The 26,753-nt window shown below is 39.8% G+C and overlaps 1 protein-coding gene across 5 annotated transcripts; it reads left to right on the plus strand.

The window, feature by feature from the left end:
- The first annotated feature begins 3,335 nt into the window (after positions 1-3,335).
- neu1 (neuraminidase 1) lies at positions 3,336-26,359 on the plus strand. 5 transcript variants are annotated; one of them, XR_007451460.1, is made up of 8 exons: positions 3,336-3,594; positions 4,413-4,602; positions 8,434-8,696; positions 10,696-10,878; positions 11,804-12,023; positions 12,440-12,676; positions 12,777-13,350; positions 25,105-26,359. XR_007451460.1 is itself a non-coding variant. In XM_049601986.1 (7 exons), the coding sequence occupies exons 1-6, from the start codon at positions 3,508-3,510 to the stop codon at positions 12,658-12,660; spliced, it is 1,164 nt and encodes a 387-aa protein (XP_049457943.1). In that variant the 5' UTR covers positions 3,336-3,507; the 3' UTR covers positions 12,661-12,676; positions 24,472-25,093. The 5 variants fall into 5 exon arrangements, 4 of the variants coding, with proteins under 4 accessions (XP_049457943.1, XP_049457945.1, XP_049457941.1 ...); XM_049601986.1 differs by lacking the exons at positions 12,777-13,350; positions 25,105-26,359 and adding an exon at positions 24,472-25,093; XM_049601988.1 differs by lacking the exons at positions 4,413-4,602; positions 8,434-8,696; positions 10,696-10,878; ... (2 more) ...; positions 12,777-13,350; positions 25,105-26,359 and adding exons at positions 17,737-17,926; positions 20,998-21,260; positions 22,602-22,784; ... (1 more) ...; positions 24,135-24,371; positions 24,472-25,093.
- Positions 26,360-26,753: the final 394 nt, after the last annotated feature.

Here is a 26,753-nt window from a genome sequence, read left to right on the forward strand (position 1 = left end):
CTGGAGGTCACTGTTCGATGGAGCAAGGAGGACCATGTCATCCGCAAAAAGCAGGGACGAGATCCTCCCGTCACCGAACCTGACACCCTCCACCACTCGGCTGCGCCTAGAAATTCTGTCCATAAAAGTTATGAACAGAACCGGTGACAAAGGGCAGCCCTGGCGGAGTCCAGCCCTCACCGGGAACAAGTCCGACTTACTGCCAGCCACGCCAACCAGACTCATGCTCCTTTGGTACAGGGACTGGATGGCCCTTAGCAAGGGGCCACCAACCCCATACTCCCGGAGCACCCCCCACAGGATGCCCCTGGGGACACGGTCGTAAGCCTTCTCCAAATCCACAAAACACATGTGGACTGGTTGGGCAAACTCCCATGCCCCCTCCAGCACCCTGGCGAGGGTAAAGAGCTGGTCCACGGTTCCGCGTCCGGGACGAAAACCACATTGCTCCTCCTCAATCCGAGGTTCAACTATCGACCGGACCCTCTTCTCCAGCACCCTGGAGTAAACCTACCGGGTAGGCTGAGGAGTGTGATCCCCCTGTAGTTGGAATACACCCTCTGCTCCCCTTTCTTTAAAATGGGGACCACCACCCCGGTCTGCCACTCCAGAGGCACTGCCCCCGATGTCCACGCAATGTTGCAGAGGCGTGTCAGCCAGGACAGCCCTACAACATCCAGAGCCTTGAGATATCCAGGACGAATCTCATCCACCCCCGGGGCTCCGCCGCCTCGGAGTTGTTTCACTACCTCAGCAACTTCTGCCCCAGAAATTGGACGACCCGCCCCCGAGACCCCCGTCTCTGTTTCCTCACTGGAATACGTGTTGGTGGGATTGAGGAGCTCCTCAAAGTATTCCTTCCACCGCCCGACAATGTCCCCAGTTGACGTCAGCAGCTCCCCGCCCCCACTGTAAACAGTGTGAGCAAGTTGCCGCCTTCCCCCCCTGAGGTGCCGGACGGTTTGCCAGAACCTCTTTGGAGCCGATCGATAGTCTTCCTCCATGGCCTCACCAAACTCCTCCCACGCCCGAGTTTTTGCCTCAACGACTGCCGCTGCTGCGCTCCACTTGGCCCGCCGGTACCCGTCAGCTGCTTCCGGAGACCCACAGACCAACCATGCCCTGTAGGCCTCCTTCTTCCCCTCACCTCTGGTGTCCACCAGCGGGTTCAGGGATTACCGCCACGACTGGCCCCAGCGGCCTTGCGGCCACAGCTCACAACCGCCGCCTCACAATGGCAGAGCGGAACAAGGCCCATTCGGACTCAATGTCCCCCTCCGCCCTCGGGACGCGGTCGAAGCTCTCCCGGAGGTGGGAGTTGAAGATCATCTGGACAGGTTCTTCCGCCAGGCATTCCCAGCAGACCCTCACTGTTCGTTTGGGCCTGCCAGGTCTGCGCGCGCCTTCCCCACCCTCGGATCCAACTCCCCCCCAGGTGGTGATCAGTTGACAGCTCTGCTCCTCTCTTCACCCGAGGGTCCAGAACATATGGCCGCAGGTCAAATGATACGACTACAAAGTCGATCATTGACCTGCGACCTAGGCTGTCCTGGTGCCACGTGCACCGATGGACATCCTTATGTTTGAACATGGTGTTAGTTATGGCCAAACTGCGACCCGCACAGAAGTCCAATAACTGAACACCACTCAGGTTCAGATCGGGCAGGCCGTTCCTCCCAATCACGCCCCTCCAGGTCCCACTGTCATTGCCCACGTGAGCGTTGAAGTCCCCCAGCAGAACAATGGAGTCCCCGGTCGGGGCACTGTCCAGCACCCGTCCCAGGGACTCCAAAAAGGGTGGGTACTCTGAACTGTTGTTCGGTGCATAAGCACAGACAACAGTCAGGACCCGTTCCCGACCCGGCGCAGGGAAGCAACCCTTTCGCCTACCGGGTAAACCCCAACGTACAGGCAGAGAGTCTGGGGGCTATCAGGAAGCCCACCCCGGCCCTCCGCCTCTCACCCGGAGCAACTCCAGCGAAGGAGAGAGTCCAACCCCTCTCAAGGACTAGGGTTCCAGACCCGGAACTATGTGTCGAGGTGAGGCCGACTATATCTAGCCAGTAGCGCTCAACCTCTTCCACAAGCTCCGGCTCCTTCCCCGCCAGAGAGGTGACATTCCATGTCCCAAGAGCCAACTTCTGTAACCGAGGATCGGACCGCCAAGGCCCCCGCCTCGGTCTGCTGCCCAATCCACATTGCACCGAACCCTTCTGGATCCCTCTGCGGGTGGTGGGCCTACAGGAGGACGAGCCCATGTAGCCGGTTCGGGCTGGGCCCGGCCGGACCCCATGGGCGAAGGCCCGACCACCAGGCGCTCGCCCACGGGCCCCAACCCCAGGCCTGGCTCCAGGGCGGGGCCCCGGTAACCCTCCGGGGCGGGTACACATGACCTTGTTCGTATCCATCATGAAGAGTCTTGCAAGCGGCCGAAATGATTTTCCTCCGCAGGGTGGCTGGGCTCAGCCTTAGGGATAGGGTGAGGAGCTCAGACATCCGGGAGGGACTCGGAGTAGAGCCGCTGCTCCTCCACATCGAGAGGAGCCAGTTGAGGTGGTTCGGGCATCTGGTAAGGATGCCTTCCGGACGCCTCCCTTGGGAGGTGTTTCGGGCATGTCCAACCGGGAGGAGACCTCGGGGCCGCCCCAGAACACACTGGAGGGATTACATCACCCGGCTGGCCTGGGAACGCCTCGGGGTTCCCGCGGAAGAGCTGATGGAAGTGGCTGGGGAGAGGACTGTCTGGGCTTCTTTGCTGAGGCTGCTGCTCCCGCGACCCAGACCCGGATAAGCGGAGGATGACGAGTACGAGTACAACGATAGAATTAATAAAATATAGACAAAAATAAAATAAAATGTAAATGATTTAAAGGACAAGAAAAAATAAGAAAAAATAAAATAATTTGAAATAAATAAACAAATACAATAACATGACAAAACAAAATGCGATTTTGTGTTACTTTTTTTCCTTAACTTTATTGAACAATTGACATTTACAACAATGAGGCAACTAAATCATATTATCAGAGTACATGGGCATGAAACTGAGTGGAGGAAGAAAGTAAAAAAAAAAAGATTCGTCAGCCAAAATAAATAACGGAAATAATACAATACATAATAAAAATATATAAAGTTATTTGGTCTTCATTTGAGAGTAAACCATTTTATTGTATATATTTATATTTTATATTATTTTTATATTTTCAGGGTTTGTTTATTTGTACATTTCTACACGGCTGAGCAGTTTATTAGTATTTTAATTTTGTGTAATATTAAAATGAAAAACTTCCCCTTTGCGTGACGTCGTAATCATGTGACCGCCCACCATGGTCACATGATCCACAAGCAAGATGCAGCGTTTTAGATGAGTTAAGAAGAGCAGTTCCGCCTTTTATCTATCTCTGTGTTTCTTATGTTCTTGTGAATTTATTTCTCAACTCATCGTCTCGACTTTAACTCAACTTAACTGTCGCAATACAGAAGAAAGTTTGAGGACGTGACTCAAACATGGAGACAGAAAGCCGGCTCGCAACACTCTCTGTACTTCTGTGCGCCGTGTTGTGTCCCTGTGTTTTTACCTTCAGCCCTGAGCAGGTACAGTAACGAAATGTCATAGAAATACGTTGCAGCACAATACAGTGTCATTACTGTAGGTGCACATGTTGTTAAAGCTGTAAAGTGTTCAGTTTCAGCTTGATTTCACTGTTCAAACTGACTTTATTTTGTTTCTAAGCTGTTACATGTTTCTGTTATTTTGTCCAGCCTGTACATGCGTTCATTTTTGATTGTTTAAGTGTGAAAATTACTTAAAAATAGTGATTCCACACTATAGAAATACTTGACCTACATTCAAGATAGAATAAAAGTAAATGGACTCAAAGTATCCAAAGTAAAAGTATGTGTTAGTTTAATTATATTACTGACCCATTATTAGAAATGATTTGATATATAAACAGTACCTAGATGTTATAGGTGGTTGACATGAAGCTTATTTAAATGCTGTCTATACGTATGGGTAGTTATATCTATTGCACAATATCCTATTTTATATACTGATTATGATTTCTTTGTAAAATCTTGATCTGAAAACAACTATAGCTGTCAAACAAAGTGCAAAGCCTCCCTCTGAAATGTATGAAGTAGAACAAAGTAAAGTTCAAGTACTTCAAAACTGTAAAAGTACAGTACTTGAGTATATGTCATTAGCAACATTACACTACAGCTTGTACTGTTGTGGTCGGTTTGGAATAGGCCAAATAAGATGAGCGCTTTCTGAAATGAAAGTGTGATCATCACCTGCTTGGGTCACCTGACTCTTCTAACCGGTTTTGCTATCAGATAGTGGAACGCTTTTTTCCCCTTAGTCAGCCATCCTCTCTTCATTTTCTATCTTGCCTCTCTCCGCTGTCCAGATTGACCCTCTGCTGTATGAGGAGCAGCTGCTGTGGGTGAGCGGAGCCCAGGGGCAGGTGAACACCTACAGGATCCCCCTCCTCACCTTCACCCCCGAAGGAAGCCTGCTGGCCTTCGCAGAGGCCAGAAAGTCAGGGGCTTCTGATATAGGAGCAAAGTTCATTGCAATGCGGCGGTCCACTGACAAAGGCAAGGATGAGCATCAGACAGAAACTGTCAGAAACACAAACACAAACACACACACTAACAGAGTGGGTACAAATCTATCATCTATCTATTCAGCCACACATGGTGGACAAAGGTCAAACAGTAATTAACAATCACTTAACTTTACTGAGGTTTCCTAGTTTGTTATATGACATAAACAGTCAAACATGTTAGCCACAACTTTAAATATCTTACATTTTTCAACTTGTTGAATATACTGTACTTTCATTTTTATTATATATTTAAATAAATTGTTTATTGTCAAATTTATCAGAAAATATGACAAATGCAAAAGTAAAGAAACAACATAGAACAGGGGTGTCTATGTTATTTTGAATGGCGGCCAAATTAGATGTGAAAACACCTGGGGCCAGCTGGTTCTCACATATGGGTTTCCAAAAACAATATCACATAAAAGAGGGGCAGCCCTCGCTTTTGACTTTACGCATCTTTGCCGTGGCCACTACCTAGCAGGAAATGTTTGCGTTTGTTTACAAAAACACATTAGTTCAGCCTGCATAGTTCCTACTTGGTGTATGTCTACAAACTGTATAATAGTCTTGCAATGGTGAAGTAAACAGAAAAAATGCAAAGTGAACTTGCTTTATGATCACCTATGTTACGTCAGGGGCCACATGTAGTATATAAAGACAAGCAGCAGGCCACAGTTGGTCCCTGAGCCGGACTTTGGACATGTTTGACCTTCAGTCTGCATGCATATCCTTGGGCACGATACCAAAACGGAAATTGTGAGAGAGTGTGAATGGATAACTGAGTAGCAGGTGGTAAACTCCATGGTCCATTTACCATTTACAAAAACATTGCCTCAAGGTCCATTCATACTCAATTCACAATTTTTTCCAAAGCTTTCAGCCATAACTCATGGCCTTCATCAGTGAAGAGAGAGTTGCTCAGTATGCAAAAGAAGTAAGTAAGATTTTTATGCCTCTGCGCATTATGTTTTTGGGTTATCAGTCCATCCGTCCCGTTCTTGTGAACAAGATATCTCAGGTACGCCTTCAGGAAATTGCATAAAATTTGGCACAAACGTCCACATGGATGCAAGCGTGACCTGGTTAGTATTTGGTCTCACAAAACATGTTTTTGGCCATAACTCAGGAATTCATATGGTAATTATGAAAAAATTTCACACAAAGGTCAACATAATAGTGACATCATAATGTAAACACTTGTCTGGTCATTATTCAACACCATAACTCAGGAACAGAAGTGGAGACATTTGGTCAGATACTGAATTAGTGACTCTAATCATGGGTGTCCGACTTGAACCTGTGCTGACTGTATGGATCTTCTGTGTTGTCACGTTGAAGATGTGTGTGAATTTGTAGCTTCTTCAACGTCCATGTTTAAAGCATTGTAAACTGTCATGGCTACATATGAGTCTGGACGGACATGGATATAAACTGTAACTGCAACTTGACTGGTTTGCAGAGGTATACAAGTGATTTTTACCAAATCGTTATTTCCAAGATCAAGAATAAACATTCAAGCTCAGCATACAGAAACTTACATATGTTAAAAAAACAGGAATATCAAGCTTCCTAAAAGACTACCGAGCACTAATTTGAGGAATACAAACAAACATCTACAAAATAACTGTTCTCACTTAACAGGAGTTCTTAAATGTTGAATGTGTTAAGAGAAGTAGTGCAAGAAATTTAAATAAAATGCTGTCTAAAATGGTCAAAAGTGTGATTTAAAATAAAAAAAGTATCTTATTAAAGAATAAGTAAAGAAGAATATGAATTAAACTCTTTTATAGCACCTTTCATACAAACATGCGGCCCAAAGTGCTTCACATGGCAAAATTGGAATGACACACACACAAGACAATAAAATATTGAAGAAGCAAACCAACCAAAACAGAACAAACTAACAAAGATGATTAAAACTAGAATAGAATAAAAAGAGAGTAAATAAATAAATAAAATAGAATAAGAATGAACAGGAGAGATAAAAGAAGGTAAAAACCAATGGTTAAAACTTAAAAATCAAGACTGTAATGTTACTTCACATTGAAAGCCAGATTAAAAAGATAGGCCTTTAATTTACATTTAAAAATACAGAGAGATCTTAGAGGAGTAAAAACAGAAAGTGCTCTCACCAGTACTTGTATGGGATACATGAGGAAAATTTAAAGCAGTAAAGCAGTGGAGGACCTTTGTGATCTGGCTGGAACATAAAAGGACAAAACAATCTCTGATTTGTGGAAGGACAGGGTTATTTAAAGCTTTATATACAAGTAAAATAACTTCAATTCTAAAAGATACAGGGAGCCAGTGTAGTGACTTCAGCAGTGGGGTAATATGATCCATTTTCCCTGGCTGCACCATTCTGGTCTAACTGTAGTTTTCTTCCTGACTTTTTGGGTACTCCGATGAAAAGGGAATTGCAGCAGTCTAAATGGCTCATAATAAAAGCGTGAGTAAGTATTTTGGCATCTTTCTGGGGTTTATGCACAAATTTGATGCCAGCTCTCATTACTTGTTGTTGTTGTTGATTCTCTGTCTTTTGGATACATTTTGGGCTGTAGCACACAAACACTGAGGCTCAGTATCCAGCCCTTCTTACTACAACACACGTCTGATGACATGCACAAAGGTTAAAGGTTTATGTTTGTTTGTCATCTGAGTTGTAAAAGATATAGTGAAACAGAAGAAAGGTTCTTCTTGACTAGATTATCAAACACAAAGCCACAGACAAAAATGTCAAATATTTACATTTCTCTCTTCAGACAAGGCAACATTCGATTTCCGCAACTTTTTTACCTTAATTAGACAACAGAGATCTGCTCTTTATGAACACACCTGACCTAAAGAAATTAGATGTGTACAAATGTGCTTTATGTTATATAACTGACTATGGGAATCACGTTCGTCACTGCTCGCTGTATGCTGCTGCATAATGGCCATCTCTGTACGTCTGCAGACATTCATATTGGTTGTTTTTTATTTGTAAATCTCTTGTTGGCCTGATTTCTTCTCATCTGGGCACATAAATGTGCAAAAACCCAAATCAGTATGGCCTGCACACTATTCAACTCATGCTGGACCCCAAGGTTTGAGCAGAACTATGCAAAAAGTTTTAAAATATTCTGCCCTGTCTTCCTGGAATAATTTGCAGAAGGACCTGATATTGTTGGAGCTGATCACTGTGGGGGGATTTAAGTCCATTTTAAAGGACTGAGAAAGTAACACTCTTGGTCAAAGTGATTATACCTACATATTTCACTGAAATTGTTCAAAAAATTGTATTTGTTTATGTATTATTATTATTATTATTTTTAATTGCATTTTAACTGGATGTTGTGCTCGCTCATTTGTGGTGTGTGACAGTTGTAATTGTCTGTTTGTGTTAATTTTTGTGACAATGTTTATGCGGCCATCTTGGTCACGTCACTCTTGAAAAGAGATTTGTAATCTCAATTAGATTTTTACCTGGTTGAATAAACAACACAATAATAATATATTTTTTTTAAAAAAGTCATGTGTCCAAATTGATAAACAAATAAATGTAATAATTTACTGCAACACAAAAAGTATTAAAAGTGCTTGACCAGACAAATTCTCTGAAAACATATGCATTTATTGCTGTAAGACAAAAGGCTTCAGGCACAAAGCAAGAACAGAAAGAGACAAACACAGAATTTGAGGTTGAAAACTGATGTTTTGACGTTTTGTGTGCTATAGTGGAAAGTTGAATAAATTAAATACTTAAATAATGATTCAGTTTTATGTAAAAATAGTCAGAGTGTGTGTCTAAACGCTCTCCTGCTCCTCCTCCGTCCCTCAGGAGCCACCTGGTCCCCGACTGCCTTTATTGTCGATGATGGAATACAAGGTGACGGCCTGAACCTGGGCTCCGTGGTGGTGGACGAGGAAGTGGGCTCAGTGATTCTGGTCTACTCCATCTGCTTCCACCTCTTCCACTGCCAACCATCAAGCACCATGATGGTGGAGAGCAGGGACGATGGCCTCAGCTGGAGCCAGCCCAGAAACCTCTCGGTCCAGCTCGGAGTGAAGAACTTCGCTCCGGGGCCGGGCTTCGGCATCCAGGTGAGAGAGAGCGTCATGTGAGAAGATGTGGCTGCAGCTGGTTAGTTGTAAAGTGAGATAAAAGTTAAGCTAAATTGTTTTCCTTGTGATTATGAGTCATGCCCGTCACGTACCAGTGATGATTAGGTTTTAAAGTGAGATTTAAAGGCATAAATCTCTGTGTGTTTGAAGTAACATTAAGTCACATAAACCTTATCTACCCCCTGCAGCGATATTACAATAATCCTGCTCATAAATAGTCCTGTGCTATGTGTTCATAAAAATCTTAGCTCATACACCTTTGTTACAACAAAGTAGATAAAGCATTAAATATAACTGTGTTTTTAAATTTCACTGATCCTGAACACTGCTCACCTGGTATCAGACTGATCCTTATTAACAAAGGCATTTTTAACTTCATGAAACTTCACGAAAAGAACAAGTGTATTCCGTGCATTAATATCACAACATGATTTGGTTCTAGTTAAGAACTGAAACTATCTTAGTTCTAGTTTCGAGCTCGCCACATCCTCTGTAAAACTGGTCAGTATAACAGCATAACCTATAGTGGGCTGGCGAAACAATACAAACACCTTGTGAACACTTTGTTGGAAAAAAATAATTTAATTGAGAGTCTGAGAGTCTGAAGTAACTCAATCAATCAGTCTGCGTCTGTCTGTTTTAATGACAGTTAGCAGCATTTGTCAGCCATAAATGAGAATTTTGACAACCAGATTTGTTGTTCTGAGGCCAAGAGACCAAATAATTTGTGTCTACAGAATATTTGTGGAAACAAACACAGTGTACATTTTGACTGAGGTTGGCAGAATGTGCCATCCTCAGATGACCTGCACCACAAAGAGGAACAGTAGTCACAAGTTGAAACTAACAGGGTCATGATAAACACTGATTTTCAGTAAGCAGAGGATTAACAGATGCTTCTGTAGTCAGTATGATACCTAAAAATAATAATAACAACAATAATAATAAAGATAATAATGACAACTTCTTTAAGAACACAGAGAACAGTACATAGCGTACTAAACCAAAAAAAAGACACAGACGATGCGTTCAAAAATACATTAAATAACGGGAAATACACAACTATACATCATGCAACTTTGCTTATAAAGGACATAAATATTAATAATGATAATATGAAACACCCTTTTATAGCATTTGCAATTAAATTAAGTCTTTTATATGAAGTTTTTATGCTCTTTTTATCTCCTATTGTCTGATATTGACTCATAACATGTTGGTATTGAGTTACTGTATATAAAAGAAAATCAGTGCTCAATGTAAATAAAGTCCTTAACATCATAACAAAGAGTTACAGTATACATCAGTTTGTTTCCATAGTTATCATGTCAACTTTACGTTAACCTGCAAAGTAAAAACACTTGTAATTTGTGTCATGATGTGCGCCTTGTTGAACTGCATTATATTAATAGAATAAATTGGACGTTGAGCTTTTTGTTTTCAGCCACTTTAAACGAGCACGTTGAATGCATTAGAGACTGACAGCAGTGCATCTGAAATGTGTGCTGCAGCAGAATCATAATATCATTGGAGGGTTTTTGTATTTGTGCAAATGAGTTGCTTATCCCTGTCCACAGTCTGAGTGGAGCATCTGTACGGCTGTTAGGAGTTATTATGTTTCTGCTGATGTCTGACAGTTTTAGGACACTAAACCCTCTGTTGGACTGCAGCAGATCAGGCACTATGGATAATTATTATTGTTTGTTGAATTATTCTAGCATATGGTGCTAACAGTGTGTCATTCTTACTTTGTAATGTTGATTTTAAATTTTATATAGTTTCAATCTTTATTTTAATTCTTATTTTTCATACACCTACTTTTGTACTTTATTTGCCACATGGATTTCCCGTCTGAAAATTGGTAAAGGGTTATGTTATTTTCAGAGTTCGATTTAGTGTGTGTTTTAGAATCAAGTTTGTATTGTAGTTTTTATTTATTGTATGCTCAGTCCACATGTTTTGTGTCTCTGCACTACAGAAACACTTCAACCCAGCTAAGGGGAGGTTGGTGGTGTGTGGCCATGGGACACTGGAGGGAAATGGAGTTTTCTGCATCCTCAGTGATGACCACGGACGTAACTGGCGCAACGGTGCTGCGCTGAAAAGCATCCCTTACAACCAGAAGAAGAGAGCACAGGACTTCGACCCTGACGAGTGCCAGGTACGTTGGCTGCTTTTTGTTAATCGCACCATGGTGGTCACAACTCACAGTAGAGACATTTAACGGTGTTACGTGTCACATTTCAACACAGTAGAATATCATTGTTAAATCAAGAGGTTTGCTGTCAGCTTGGGTTGTGGAGCTCTTCTGCCCTCTAGTGACCAAAAGAAATGCAGCTGTAAAATGTATATTGAAACTAGCAGCAGTCTTAAAGAGAAACTTTGGTATTTTTCAACCTGGATCCTATTTTCCCACGTTGTTGTGTCTACGTAACTGTTGGAGACAGATTTTGAATTTGGTCCAGTATTGAGCCAGACTGCTGCAGCCAGCAGCCACGAAAGAGGCTGCAATGTAGCCACGTGGGGCATGCCAGCACAGTCAATTTATGTCTACTAAAAGTGCTTGTTTTTGCCACTGATAGGCTCAGATTGTTATTCTTAGTGTCTGACAACATTACGGAAAGCATCCCTACAAAGATAAACCCTTTCATCTTGTTTAACCAGAAACAGCCCTGAAATTGCCATTGCAGAACGCGCCAGACTCTATTCAGAAAGACTGTATATATTCACATCATACTGGGTGAATTAAGGATTTATTTCAATCAAACCAGAGTCTGTCATTGTTGGAACCGTGGGAAGATGAGCCAATACCATTTTTGTGATTTTATTTTGATCCTGTCTACTTTGAATGATAAAATTACTATTTATTTAAATAGAGTCTGGTCAGTTTGGCAATTGCAATTTCAAGGTTTGGGGGTTACACAAAAGGATCTTACTCTTCAACAAAAAGGGATCTCTATCTCTGTAGGGATCCTTTTCAGAATGTTGTCAGACATTTATAATAACAATCTGTTAGAGGACGTCAGTTGACCAAGGTGTTGCCGAACACGACACTGTCAAGCCAAACCCTTTCTGCTCCTCTGCAGCCGGTTGAGATGACGGACGGCAGCATCGTCATCAACGTGCGGAACCAGAACAACTACCACTGTCGGTGTCGCATTATTGTACGCAGCCACGACGGTGGAGAGACCCTGCCCATAGACGATCTGTTCTTTGACTACGAGCTGGTGGATCCTGCAGTAGCAGCTGGAGCTCTGCAGAAAGACGGAGTGCTCTTCTTTACCAACCCCTCTAATATGCAGCACAGTAAGAGTCATCATCCCTTCTTCCCTCCACTCATTTGTCACCAGTGCTCAGTGGTGAAAGTAAAAGTAGCAATACTATTCTGTAAAAAATACTCTGTTACAGAGTTGTGCCTGCATTCATTCAAAAGTATAGAATTACTATCGGCAAGATGTATTTAAATTATCAAAAGTAAAAGCATTTATTGAAAACAATGACCCCTTTCAGAATGTTTTATCACCATATATATTGCTGGAATATTATTATTGGCATATTAACACATTAATGTCACAGCTGGTCATGGTTGTTGTGTTGAGTTACTTTCCACCACTGCTGCTGCTTTTCTCCAGGCCAAAACAATTCACCGATTTTCTTTGCTTCAGACTTCAAAGATCAGTATCATCACTACATCATACTAACTTCTTTTCTCATCCCCCAAGGAATTAATATGACGTTACGCTGGTCGCTGAACGATGGCAAATCTTGGGAGAAACAAGCTGTGCAGTTATGGGCGGGGCCCAGCGCCTACTCCAGCATCACATCACTGGACACTGGCTCCGTAGAGGACCAGAAGTACATCTACGTCATCTACGAGAAGGGCCACAAAGACTGTTACGAGACAGTCTCGTTTGCAAAGATCCACCTGTATGGTGGCCGGTAGTGCATGTGAGAGGGAGGTAAGCAGACGTGCATCAAGTCATTAATATCAGCCGGTGCATTAAAACTGATCTGTTGGTCTGACTTCTGTTATAATTTCACCTTGTGTTTGTCTCCCAGATACAATGCTGGAGGGAAAGGGAAACAGAAAGCTGAAACTGACTCCTAGGACTTTCTCAGGAAGAAAATAAAAGACTTTTTAAACTCACTTTATAATATTGAATATGGGGCAATGGGAGGCTCACCACCATTAATATTTAGACGGTTTATGGTCAGCTTGTGATAATCTTAAATACAATTTTCTCTTTATTTTATTTTTCTCTTCTCTAGAATTCCCACATTTAATGACGTTGCAAGTTTCATGTCCATTTTTCTGTGTTTGGATATGTTGCCAAGTGTGTGTGTGTGTGTGTTTTCTAAAAAGTTGTTTTTGCACAGCTGCAATATTTTGTGGATTTCCTCTTCCTAGACACAAGTAGACAGAATAAGAATATGACCAAGCAAGGGACAGTTAAATGTTGAAGATTAAGTTTCAGACCAAATACACTAGTTTCCAAGCTACTTGAAGGGTAACTTCTCTATTTTTCAACCTGGACTCTATTTTTTGTGTCTCTGGCTTTTGTGTGTTGTGTAAGTGAGGAATGGGAACAACATTTTTTTGACACTATGCACTGTCAATTTACATCCACTTAAAGTGATTGTCTTTGTCACTGGCGGGCTCAGATTGTTGACAACATTATCAAAAGGGTTCCCTTTTATGATAGACATTTTTGTTTGAGAGTAAGATCCTTTTTGTTTAAACAGAAACAATGATTAAATCGCTATCGCCAAAACCCACCAGACTCAAATAATTTTATTGTGTATAGAGCCAGCATATTTGCACATTTAAGAGGTTGAATCTAGGGCTGAAGCAAGAAAGCTTTTCTAAGTTATATTTTATTTCTGTCAACTTTAAATTAAGTGCGTTTAAAGCTGATAAAATTACTGTTTATTTAAATGGAGTCTGGTGGGTTTGGCGATAGAGATTTTGGGGCTGCTCCTGGCTAAACAAAAAGGATCTTACTCTTTAACAAAAAAGTCTATCTCTGTATGGATCATTTTCATAATGTTGTCAGACACTTAAATTAACAATCTTAATCTTAACAAATTTAAAAAATTGCTGTCTCCATTAGTCACTTAGACACAAACATTTGGGAAAATAAGGTCAATACTGAAGTTACTGTCCAGCAGCAAACAGCAACAGCAAATGATGATACCATACTAAAAGTATCACATCACAGTCTTCTGAGATGACTAATGACTTTCAGCAGTTTGAATATGATGTTAATGCAGTGTAGATTTTAAGCACCTCTGCATTGATCACAAATTCACCTCACTGTCAGAGCCACTGTATGTTTGACGCTGGGGTGAAATGATTCCTATTTGCTCAGATAATGTAATTTAAGAGTGAAGCAGCCTACTTTCAATTTTCATATGGGTTCACGGTTTTATAATTATAATTATTGCCTTTATTGAAATATTAGTGTGCCATGAATATAGGCTGATTGAAATGGGTTCTGCTGCCTTTATAATACCAGACGTTGTGTGAAATGATGTGGATGGCTTTGATATATTGGGGTTTGAGTGGTTTTAGAAAAAACAATAGTTAAAATAGAAATGAATTGTGTGTGCGCATGTGTTTAATGAATGTAAGAGTGAAGAGGTGAGAACATGATGTAGCCATAGTATTTTTATTTTATGCACTTGAACAGCATGTATTCTGATATTTTGTAATCAGTCTGAAGTTCCCTCAACTCAAATTTGGTTATTTTATTTCCAAATCAAGTGTCCATTTATGCCCTGTATTATCAGCATTGTACACAGGGTTAGATTGTTTTTATGCAGGACATTATCTGATCTGTACTATCTGTAAAATAAATCAATGGTTTCTAACAATTGTGGGCAAAGCCGAGCTGATTTGCAGTGTCATTTATGATTACGCAAAGAAATCTTAGAATTTTCTTCCCAAGCAGCAACTGATGCAGCAAAAATTGCATGAATTAGGATGATGAGGGACAATACCTCCCATTAAAGTGCTTTATGTCAGTGATTACAACACAGCAGAAGGAAACGGGTTGGTTTAAACCAGGGCTGAAGAAAAAAATATCTGCACTGATTTTACATTAATGTCACTTTACTGGTGTCTGTTCTCTGCACATCTCTCTGATACAGAGGTGGGACAGAGTCATTGTTTTGCAAGTCTCAAATCTTTGCACTCAAGTCCCAAGTCAAGATAAGCAAGCCCTGAATCAGGTCTTAAGCCCTTACATTTGAGTTTTGAGTCCTAAGTAAGTCATATTGCAGCTTCTGTTAAATGTAATGCCATTTTAATATCAGATCAGTAACAGATTAGCTTAGATTTTTTGTATGTATTTGTTCAAATATGTTTGGAAAAGCAAGTGCAACTGACGTTAATCATAAAAAAGTAGTGCTAACATTGCACTTCCTTTAAAGTAACATTGCATTTTGTATGCTTTATGTCTAAATGAACAAAAAGGATTATCATGCACATTAGTAGATTAGAACATAATGGTGTTATTCTACAGTTGAAGTGACTTACTTCATGATTAAACTCCTAAAAACTGCACCATAATGCTGAATACTGTACAGGACTTCATGCTGTAATACTGAGGGTGGTTGGGGTGTTGTTTTCGGAAAATTCTGCCCCCATGTGGATCAATGTTGTAAGTGTATTTACCATGTTGCTCTTATGAATATGACCAGAAAATGAAATGCATGCATCAACTGAAATTAACAACATAGTCAATTTTTTTGTACATGCCTGCAGTTAAAGTAAACACAAACATTTTATCATTTCCCCAGCCAGCTGATTTTACACCTTAGTGGAGAGAAATGTCATTGAGATGAAGTATGTACAACAATATCAAAAAATATGAATATAAATATGAATAAATAATATTAAATGAAAAATTAAATATAAACATTTTCATCAACCATTGTTTACTGAGGGAAACTGACTGAGAATTAACCTCTTTAACAGCAATACCCCGAATTCATACACATAAGGGCTATGTGTATGTATGTATATATATATATATATATATATATATATATATATATATATATATATATGATAACAACCACAATAAAGCATTGAAAAAGTCCATGAAAACAAGTAAGTAGCAGTGCTGTCTGGCAAGAATAATAAACAGCAACAAAACCAACAAATCTGACAGGAAGAAAAGATATATCACAACAACAACAACAATAAATACAACAAAATAGAAAATAAAAACAATGTCACAAGGCATGGTATGTAATTGATATATATCTATGTGCATTAGTTATTTTTATTGAAATAACCAATAATCAACAAGCATTTAAACATCATTCAGTGGATGTATAAGGTACGTTATTGTGCATACAAACGTTATTTCAAAAGAAATGAAAAGGCCAGTATGACTAATTAGAATTCATAGAAAAATTTATTAAAATTATTTATTTAATTTATTTATTATTTATTTATTATAATTTATTTATAAAATTATATACAAAAAACATCACTAGTAAATTATATGTTACAATTATTATTCAGGGGAAAGAAGTCTTATTTCGTCAATACTTTATGAATGAAAATAGTTCCATGATGAATACCTGTGTGAACAGTGTAAATGACAATTAAATCATATCATATTTAACAATGATAGAAATAATAAAATATTGACAAAACAACAAAATGTAAATGATTTAAAGGACAAGAAAATTTAAGAAAAAAATATATATATACATAAAATTATTTAACAAAATAAATACAATAACATGAGATAAAAACCAAAAAGAAATATCAAGACAAAATGCGATTTTGTGTAATTTTTTTCCTTAACTTTATTGAACAATTGACATTTACAACAATGAGGCAACTAAATCATATTATCAGAGTACATGGGCATGAAACTGAGTGGAGGAAGAAAGTAAAAAAAGATTCGTCAGCCAAAATAAATAACGGAAATAATACAATACATAATAAAAAAAAGTTATTTGGCCTTCATTTGAGAGTAAACCATATCTTAATACATTTTCAGGGTTTGTTTATTTGTACATTTCTACATTCCTGAGCAGTTTAGTATTATTAAGTGTATCCTAAGTGTATCCCCTTGGGTGACCGCCCACCATGGTCACATGATCCACAAGCAAGATGCAGCGTTTTAGATGAGTTAAGAAGAGCAGTTCCGCCTTTTATCTATCTCTGTGTTTCTTATGTTCTTGTGAATTTATTTCTCAACTCATCGTCTCGACTTTAACTCAACTTAACTGTTGCAATACAGAAGAAAGTTTGAGGACGTGACTCAAACATGGAGACAGAAAGCCGGCTCGCAACACTCTCTGTACTTCTGTGCGCCGTGTTGTGTCCCTGTGTTTTTACCTTCAGCCCTGAGCAGGTACAGTAACGAAATGTCATAGAAATACGTTGCAGCACAATACAGTGTCATTACTGTAGGTGCACATGTTGTTAAAGCTGTAAAGTGTTCAGTTTCAGCTTGATTTCACCGTTCAAACTGACTTTATTTCGTTTCTAAGCTGTTACATGTTTCTGTTATTTTGTCCAGCCTGTACATGCGTTCATTTTTAATTGTCAGTGGTGGAAGAAGTGTTAAATTCTTTAAACACAGTGATTCCACACTATAGAAATACTTGACCTGCATTAAAGATGCCACTTAAAACAAAGTAAATGTACCTAGATGTTATAGCTGGTTGACCTGGAGCTAATTTAAATGCTGTCTATACATATGGGTAGTTATATCTATAGCACAATATCCTATTTTATTACTGATTATGATTTTTTTGTAAAGTTTCGATCTGAAAACAACTATAGCTGTCAAACAAAGTGCAAAGCCTCCCTCTGAAATGTAGCGGTGTACAAGACTGAAGTAGCACAAAGTAAAGTAAAGCACATAAGTACAGTACTTGAGTATATGTAATTCGTAACATTATACTACAGCTTGTACTGTTGTGGTCGGTTTGGAATAGGCCAAATAAAATGAACGCATCATTTTCTATCTTGCCTCTCTCCGCTGTCCAGATTGACCCTCTGCTGTATGAGGAGCAGCTGCTGTGGGTGAGCGGAGCCCAGGGGCAGGTGAACACCTACAGGATCCCCCTCCTCACCTTCACCCCCGAAGGAAGCCTGCTGGCCTTCGCAGAGGCCAGGAAGTCAGGGGCTTCTGATTATGCTGCAAAGTTCATCGCAATGAGGCGGTCCACAGACAAAGGCAAGGATGAGCACCAGACAGAAACTGTCAGATGTACGTGCAAAACACAAACACACACAGTAACAGAGAGAGTACAAATCTATCATCTATCTATTCAGCCACACACGGTGGTCAAAAGTCAAACAGTAATTAACAGTCACTTAACTTTACTGAGGTTTCCTAGTTTGTTATATGACATAAACAGTCAAACATGTTAGCCACAACTTTAACTATCTTACGTTTTTCAACTCGTTGAATATACTGTACTTTCATTTTTATTATATCTTTAAATAAATGGTTTATTGTCAAATTTATCAGAAAACATTGTGACAAATGCAAAAGTAAAGAAACAACATAGAACAGGGGTGTCTATGTTATTTTGAATGGCGGCCAAATTAGATGTGAAAACACCTGGGGCCAGCTGGTTCTCACATCATATGGGTTTCCAACAACAATATCACATAAAAGAGGGGCAGCCCTCGCTTTTGACTTTATGCATCTTTGCCGTGGCCACTACCTAGCAGGAAACATTTGCGTTTGTTTATCTTCTGTTTACAAAAACACATCAGTTCAGCCGGCGGCAGTAGCTCAGACTTGGGTTGGGAACCGGAGGGTCGCCGGTTTGAGTCCCTGTCTGGACCAAATATGGAGCGTGGACTGGTAGCTGGAGAGGTGCCAGTTCACCTCCTGGGCACTGCCGAGGTGCCCTTGAGCAAGGCACCGAACTCCCAACTGCTCACTCTGACATCTCTCCACTTTGTGCATGTATAGGTCCTGTTTGTGCATGTGTGTGTCTTTCGGACCTGTGTATTAATGACAAAAAGAGTGAAAAAAATTGAATTGCCCCTCAGGGGGATTAATAAAATAAAAAAAATAGTTCCTACTTGGTGCATGTCTACAAACTGTATAATAGTCTTGCAATGGTGAAGTAAACAGAAAAAATGCAAAGCGAACTTGCTTTATGTTACATCAGGGGCCACATGTAGTATATAAAGACAAGCAGCGGGCCACAATTGGCCCCTGAGCCGGACTTTGGACATGTCTGACCTTCAGTCTGCATGCATATCCTTGGGCATGATACCAAAACGCAAATTGTGAGAGAGTGTGAATGGATAACTGAGTGGTAGATGGAAAACTCGATGAATGTGTAGTGTAAAAGTGCTTAGCATATACGATCGCAAGTCCATTTACCATTTACAAAAACATTGCCTCAAGGTCCATTAATACTCCAATTTTTTCCAAAGCTTTCAGCCATAACTCATGGCCTTCATCAGTGAAGAGAGAGTTGCTCAGTATGCAAAAGAAGTAAGTAAGATTTTTATGCCTCTGCGCATTATGTTTTTGGGTTATCAGTCCATCCGTCCCGTTCTTGTGAACAAGATATCTCAGGTACGCCTTCAGGAAATTGCATAAAATTTGGCACAAACGTCCACATGGATGCAAGCGTGACCTGGTTAGTATTTGGTCCCACAAAACATGTTTTTGGCCATAACTCAGGAATTCATATGGTAATTATGAAAAAATTTCACACAAAGGTCAACATAATAGTGACATCATAATGTAAACACTTGTCTGGTCATTATTCAACACCATAACTCAGGAACAGAAGTGGAGACATTTGGTCAGATACTGAATTAGTGACTCTAATCATGGGTGTCCGACTTGAACCTGTGTTGACTGTATGGATCTTCTGTGTTGTCACGTTGAAGATGTGTGTGAATTTGTAGCTTCTTCAACGTCCATGTTTAAAGCATTGTAAACTGTCATGGCTACATATGAGTCTGGACGGACATGGATATAAACTGTAACTGCAACTTGACTGGTTTGCAGAGGTATACAAGTGATTTTTACCAAATCGTTGTTTCCAAGATCAAGAATAAACATTCAAGCTCAGCATACAGAAACTTACATGTGTTAAAAAAAACAGGAAATATCAAGCTTCCTGAAAGACTACTGAGCAAGTGCACAGACTGAAATATGTCAGTATTATAGAGCTGGTTACTGTTTGATACCCAATTACCACCACTATCGCCAATGATATCAAAAATCTGTGAAATAATTGTTCTCACTTAACAGGAGAAGTTCTTGGGGCGTTGGTGGCTTAGTGGTAGAGCAGGCGCCCCATGTACAAGGCTGTTGCCGCAGCGGCCCGGGTTCGACTCCAGCCTGTGGCCCTTTGCTGCATGTCACTCCCTCTCACACTTGTCTGTCCTATCTGTTAAAGGCTAAAATTGCCCCCAAAAATATCTTGAAAAAAACAAACAAACAAACAAAAAAAAACAGGAGAAGTTCTTAAAAGTTGAATGTGTTAAGAGAAGTGGTGCAAGAAATTTAAATAAAATGCTGTCCATGAGTGTCAAAACTGTTATTTAAAATTAAAAAAAAAAAGTCTCATCAAAGAATGAGTAAAGAAGAATATGAATTTATGCACAAATTTGATGCCAACTCTAGGTACTTCTTGTTTTTGATTCTCTGTCTTATAGACACTTTTTGGGCTGTGTTTAAAAAAAAAAAACAGGAAATGTCAAGCTTCCTGAAAGAGTTTCCATGACTATCACTAATGATACCTAATGATTCTGTCAGTACTGACACCAAAACATTCATTCATTCAAAATGCTAATTTGAGGAATTAGTATTATAATTGTTTTTTTTTTTTTAAATTGCATTTTAACTGGATGTTGTGTTTCCTCATTTGTGGTGTTGTAGTTGACAGTTGTAATTGTCTGTTTGTGTTAATTTTTGTGACAATGTTTATGAGGCCATCTTGGTCAAGCCAATCTTGAAAAGAGATTTTTCACATGTACACATTTGAATCTTTGCATTTTGCAACACAAAAAGTATTAAAAGTGCTTGATTCTCTGAAAACATATGCATTTATTGCTGAAAGGCTTCAGGCACAAAGCAGGAACAAAAAGAGACAAACACAGAATTTGAGGTTGAAAACTGATGTTTTGACATTTTGTGTGCTATAGTGGAAAAATTAAATAGTTAAATGATTTCCTTTTTGAATAGAGTCTGGAATAATGATTCAATTTTATGTAAAAATAGTCAGAATGTGTGTCTAAACGCTCTCCTGCTCCTCCGTCCTTCAGGAGCCACCTGGTCCCCGACTGCCTTTATAGTCGATGATGGAATGACACCTGACGGCCTGAGCCTGGGCTCCGTGGTGGTGGACGAGGAAGTGGGCTCAGTGATTCTGGTCTACGCCTTCTGCTTCCACCACATCCACTGCCAACCATCAAGCACCATGATGGTGGAGAGCAGGGACGACGGCCTCAGCTGGAGCCAGCCCAGAAACCTCTCGGTCCAGCTCGGAGTGAAGAGCTTTGCTCTGGGGCCGGGCTTGGGTATCCAGGTGAGAGAGTACTACAGAATATTGTTGGCACACTTTGTTGAAACAAACACAGTGTACAATTTGACTGAGGTTGGCAAAATGCGCCGACCTCAGATGACCTGCACTATAAAGACGAACAGTAGCCACAAGTTGAAGTTGACAGGGTCATGATAAACACTGATTTTCAGTAAGCAGAGGATTAACAGATGCTTCTGTAGTCAGTATGAAACCTAATAATAATAACAACAACAACAATAATAACCTGCAAAGTAAAAATACTTGTAATTTGTGTGCCTTGTTGAACTGTATTATATTAATAGAATAAATTGGACGTGGAGCTTTTTGTTTTCAGCCACTTTAAACGAGCACGTTGAATGCATTAGAGACTGACAGCTAGAGATGTACTGATGCCACTTTTTCCTTCCCGATACCGATTCCAATCCCTGAACCTTAGGTATCTGCCGATACCGAGTACCGATCCGATACCAGGGTGTAAAATAAAAATGGATGGGATGTGAATTGCTGTATGTCTCAACTCCTAAAACTCTATGTGAGATATTAAGGAATAAATATATAATAGTAGAATTAATGCCATAAAACTTTTTTTATTATTATTATCCAGTATTGACACAGATCAAGGCACAGGTTAAAGTGCAGCCACACAATCAGGTAAAAAAGACATTTTAAAGGCTATAGTAGAATGCTTTTTAAACTCTGTTCCATTTCCATTTAGTTTGCCTGTAGGGTGCGTATGCGTAATGACGTGAGGCATTACATGGTATCGGATTGGTCATAGGCTGTACTCACCGATACCCGATACCGAATTTTAGGCAGCATCGGAGGCATTTCCGATACTGGTATCAGTGTCGGTACAACTCTACTGACAGCAGTGCATTTGAAATGTGTGCTGCAGCAGAATCATAATATCATTGGGGGGTTTTTGTATTTGTGCAAATACTGTCCACAGTCTGAGTGGAGCATCTGTACGGCTGTTAGGAGTTATTATGTTTCTGCTGATGTCTGACAGTTTTAGGACACTAAACCCTCTGTTGGACTGCAGCAGATCAGGCACTATGGATAATTATTATTGTTTGTTGAATTATTCTAGCATATGGTGCTAACAGTGTGTCATTCTTACTTTGTAATGTTGATTTTAAATTTTAAATAGTTTCTATCTTTATTTTAATTCTTATTTTTCATACACCTACTTTTGTACTTTATTTGCCACGTGGATTTCCCGTCTGAAAATCGGTAAAGGGTTATGTTATTTTCAGAGTTCGATTCAGTTTGTGTTTTAGAATCAAGTTTGCATCTTTATTTATTGTATGCTCAGTTCCCATGTTTTTTATCTTTGCACTACAGAAACGCTTCAACCCAGCTAAGGGAAGGTTGGTGGTGTGTGGCCATGGGACACTGGAGGGAAATGGAGTTTTCTGCATCCTCAGTGATGACCACGGACGTAACTGGCGCAACGGTGCTGCGCTGAAAAGCATCCCTTACAACCAGAAGAAGAGAGCACAGGACTTCGACCCTGACGAGTGCCAAGTACGTTGGCTGCTTTTTGTTAATCGCACCATGGTGGTCACAACTCACAGTAGAGACATTTAACGGTGTTACGTGTCACATTTCAACACAGTAGAATATCATTGTTAAATCAAGAGGTTTGCTGTCAGCTTGGGTTGTGGAGCTCTTCTGCCCTCTAGTGACCAAAAGAAATGCAGCTGTAAAATGTATATTGAAACTAGCAGCAATCTTAAAGAGAAACTTTGGTATTTTTCAACCTGGATCCTATTTTCCCACGTTGTTGTGTCTACGTAACTGTTGGAGACAGATTTTGAATTTGGTCCAGTATTGAGCCAGACTGCTGCAGTCGGCAGCCACGAAACAGGCTGCAATGTAACCATGTGGGACATGCCAGCACAGTCAATTTATGTCTACTAAAAGTGCTTGTTTTTGCCACTGATAGGCTCAGATTGTTATTCTTAGTGTCTGACAACATTACGGAAAGCATCCCTACAAAGATAAACCCTTTCATCTTGTTTAACCAGAAACAGCCCTGAAATTGCCATTGCAGAACGCGCCAGACTCTATTCAGAAAGACTGTATATATTCACATCATACTGGGTGAATTAAGGATTTATTTCAATCAAACCAGAGTCTGTCATTGTTGGAACCGTGGGAAGATGAGCCAATACCATTTTTGTGATTTTATTTTGATCCTGTCGACTTTGAATGATAAAATTAGTATTTATTTAAATGGAGTCTGGTCAGTTTGGCAATTGCAATTTCAAGGTTTGGGGGTTAAACAAAAGGATCTTACACTTCAACAAAAAGGTCTATCTCTGTAGGGATGAATGTTGGACTGTCAGAATGTTGTCAGACATTTATAAAGCCTGTCAGTGGCAAAAACAAGCACTGGTAGAGGACGTCAGTTGACCAAGGTGTTGCCGAACATACGACACTGTCAAGCCAAACCCTTTCTGCTCCTCTGCAGCCGGTTGAGATGACGGACGGCAGCATCGTCATCAACGTGCGGAACCAGAACAACTACCACTGTCGGTGTCGCATTATTGTACGCAGCCATGATGGTGGAGAGACCCTGCCCATAGACGATCTGTTCTTTGACTACGAGCTGGTGGATCCTGCAGTAGCAGCTGGAGCTCTGCAGAAAGACGGAGTGCTCTTCTTTACCAACCCCTCTAATATGCAACACAGTAAGAGTCATCATCCTTTCTTCTTCCACTCATTGAAGGTCATGGTTGTTGTGTTGAGTTACTTTCCACCACTGCTGCTGCTTTTCTCCAGGCCAAAACAATTCATCAATTTTCTTTGCTTCAGACTTCAAAGATCAGTATCATCACTACATCATACTAACTTCTTTTCTCATCCCCCAAGGAATTAATATGACGTTACGCTGGTCGCTGAACGATGGCAAATCTTGGGAGAAACAAGCTGTGCAGTTATGGGCGGGGCCCAGCGCCTACTCCAGCATCACATCACTGGACACTGGCTCCATAGAGGACCAGAAGTACATCTACGTCATCTACGAGAAGGGCCACAAAGACTGTTACGAGACAGTCTCATTTGCAAAGATCCACCTGTATGGTGGCCGGTAGTGCATGTGAGAGGGAGGTAAGCAGATGTGCATTAAGTCATTAATATCAGTCGGTGCATTAAAACTGATCTGTTGGTCTGACTTCTGTTATAATTTCACCTTGTGTTTGTCTCCCAGATACAATGCTGGAGGGAAAGGGAAACAGAAGGCTGAAACTGACTCCTAGGACTTTCTCAGGAAGAAAATAAAAGACTTTTTAAACTCACTTTATAATATTGAATATGGGGCAATGGGAGGCTCACCACCATTAATATTTAGACGGTTTATGGTCAGCTTGTGATAATCTTAAATACAATTTTCTCTTTATTTTATTTTTCTCTTCTCTAGAATTCCCTCATTTCATTTCAGTCCATTTTTCTGTGTTTGGATATGTTGCCAAGTGTGTGTGTGTTTTCTAAAAAGTTGTTTTTGCACAGCTGCAATATTTTGTGGATTTCCTCTTCCTAGACACAAGTAGACAGAATAAAAATATGACCAAGCAAGGGACAGTTAAATGTTGAAGATTAAGTTTCAGATCAAATACACTAGTTTCCAAGCTACTTGAAGGGCAATCTGGAAATCCGTCGGTAAAAAAAAAAAGAAAAAAAATGTTATTTTTTTCCTTCCTTTACAGAATCTGTCTTGAGAGATTACTTAAAGGGTAACTTCTGTATTTTTCAACCTGGACCCTATTTTCCCTAATGTTTGTGTGTAAGTGACGAATGGGAACATTTTTTGACGTTATGTACTGTCAATTTACGTCCACTTAAGGTGCTTGTCTTTGTCACTGGCGGGCTCAGATTGTTGACAACATTATCAAAAGGGTTCCCTTTTATGATAGACGTTTTTGTTTGAGAGTAAGATCCTTTTTGTTTAAACAGAAACAATGATTAAATCGCTATTGCCAAAACCCACCAGACTCAAATAATTTTATTGTGTATAGAGCCAGCATATTTGCACATTTAAGAGGTTGAATCTAGGGCTGAAGCAAGAAAGCTTTTCTAAGTTATATTTTATTTCTGTCAACTTTAAATTAAGTGCGTTTAAAGCTGATAAAATTACTGTTTATTTAAATGGAGTCTGGTGGGTTTGGCGATAGAGATTTTGGGGCTGCTCCTGGCTAAACAAAAAGGATCTTACTCTTTAACAAAAAAGTCTATCTCTGTATGGATCATTTTCATAATGTTGTCAGACACTTAAATTAACAATCTTAATCTTAACAAATTTAAAAAATTGCTGTCTCCATTAGTCACTTAGACACAAACATTTGGGAAAATAAGGTCAATACTGAAGTTACTGTCCAGCAGCAAACAGCAACAGCAAATGATGATACCATACTAAAAGTATCACATCACAGTCTTCTGAGATGACTAATGACTTTCAGCAGTTTGAATATGATGTTAATGCAGTGTAGATTTTAAGCACCTCTGCATTGATCACAAATTCACCTCACTGTCAGAGCCACTGTATGTTTGACGCTGGGGTGAAATGATTCCTATTTGCTCAGATAATGTAATTTAAGAGTGAAGCAGCCTACTTTCAATTTTCATATGGGTTCACGGTTTTATAATTATAATTATTGCCTTTATTGAAATATTAGTGTGCCATGAATATAGGCTGATTGAAATGGGTTCTGCTGCCTTTATAATACCAGACGTTGTGTGAAATGATGTGGATGGCTTTGATATATTGGGGTTTGAGTGGTTTTAGAAAAAACAATAGTTAAAATAGAAATGAATTGTGTGTGCGCATGTGTTTAATGAATGTAAGAGTGAAGAGGTGAGAACATGATGTAGCCATAGTATTTTTATTTTATGCACTTGAACAGCATGTATTCTGATATTTTGTAATCAGTCTGAAGTTCCCTCAACTCAAATTTGGTTATTTTATTTCCAAATCAAGTGTCCATTTATGCCCTGTATTATCAGCATTGTACACAGGGTTAGATTGTTTTTATGCAGGACATTATCTGATCTGTACTATCTGTAAAATAAATCAATGGTTTCTAACAATTGTGGGCAAAGCCGAGCTGATTTGCAGTGTCATTTATGATTACGCAAAGAAATCTTAGAATTTTCTTCCCAAGCAGCAACTGATGCAGCAAAAATTGCATGAATTTACATTTCTCACCAGACGCTGATACTGACTCCCAGGACTTTCTCAGGAAGAAAATAAAAGACTTTTTAAACTCACTTTATAATATTGAATATGGGGCAATGGGAGGCTCAAAAAAGTAGTGCTTCCTATAAAGTAATGTTGCATTTTTGTATGTTTTATGTCTAAATGAACAAAAAGGATTAACATGCACATAGATTCAGAAAATGAAGGGAAATTAATTTATTCGTGGCACATTTTTTAAATAACATACTTATTAATTAATCTTTGGGCTTGGGGGAAAGGCATCAAGTATTTTCAAGTCA

Source organism: Epinephelus fuscoguttatus, linkage group LG17 (assembly GCF_011397635.1).
Source record: "Epinephelus fuscoguttatus linkage group LG17, E.fuscoguttatus.final_Chr_v1".
Lineage (NCBI taxonomy): Eukaryota > Metazoa > Chordata > Actinopteri > Perciformes > Serranidae > Epinephelus > Epinephelus fuscoguttatus.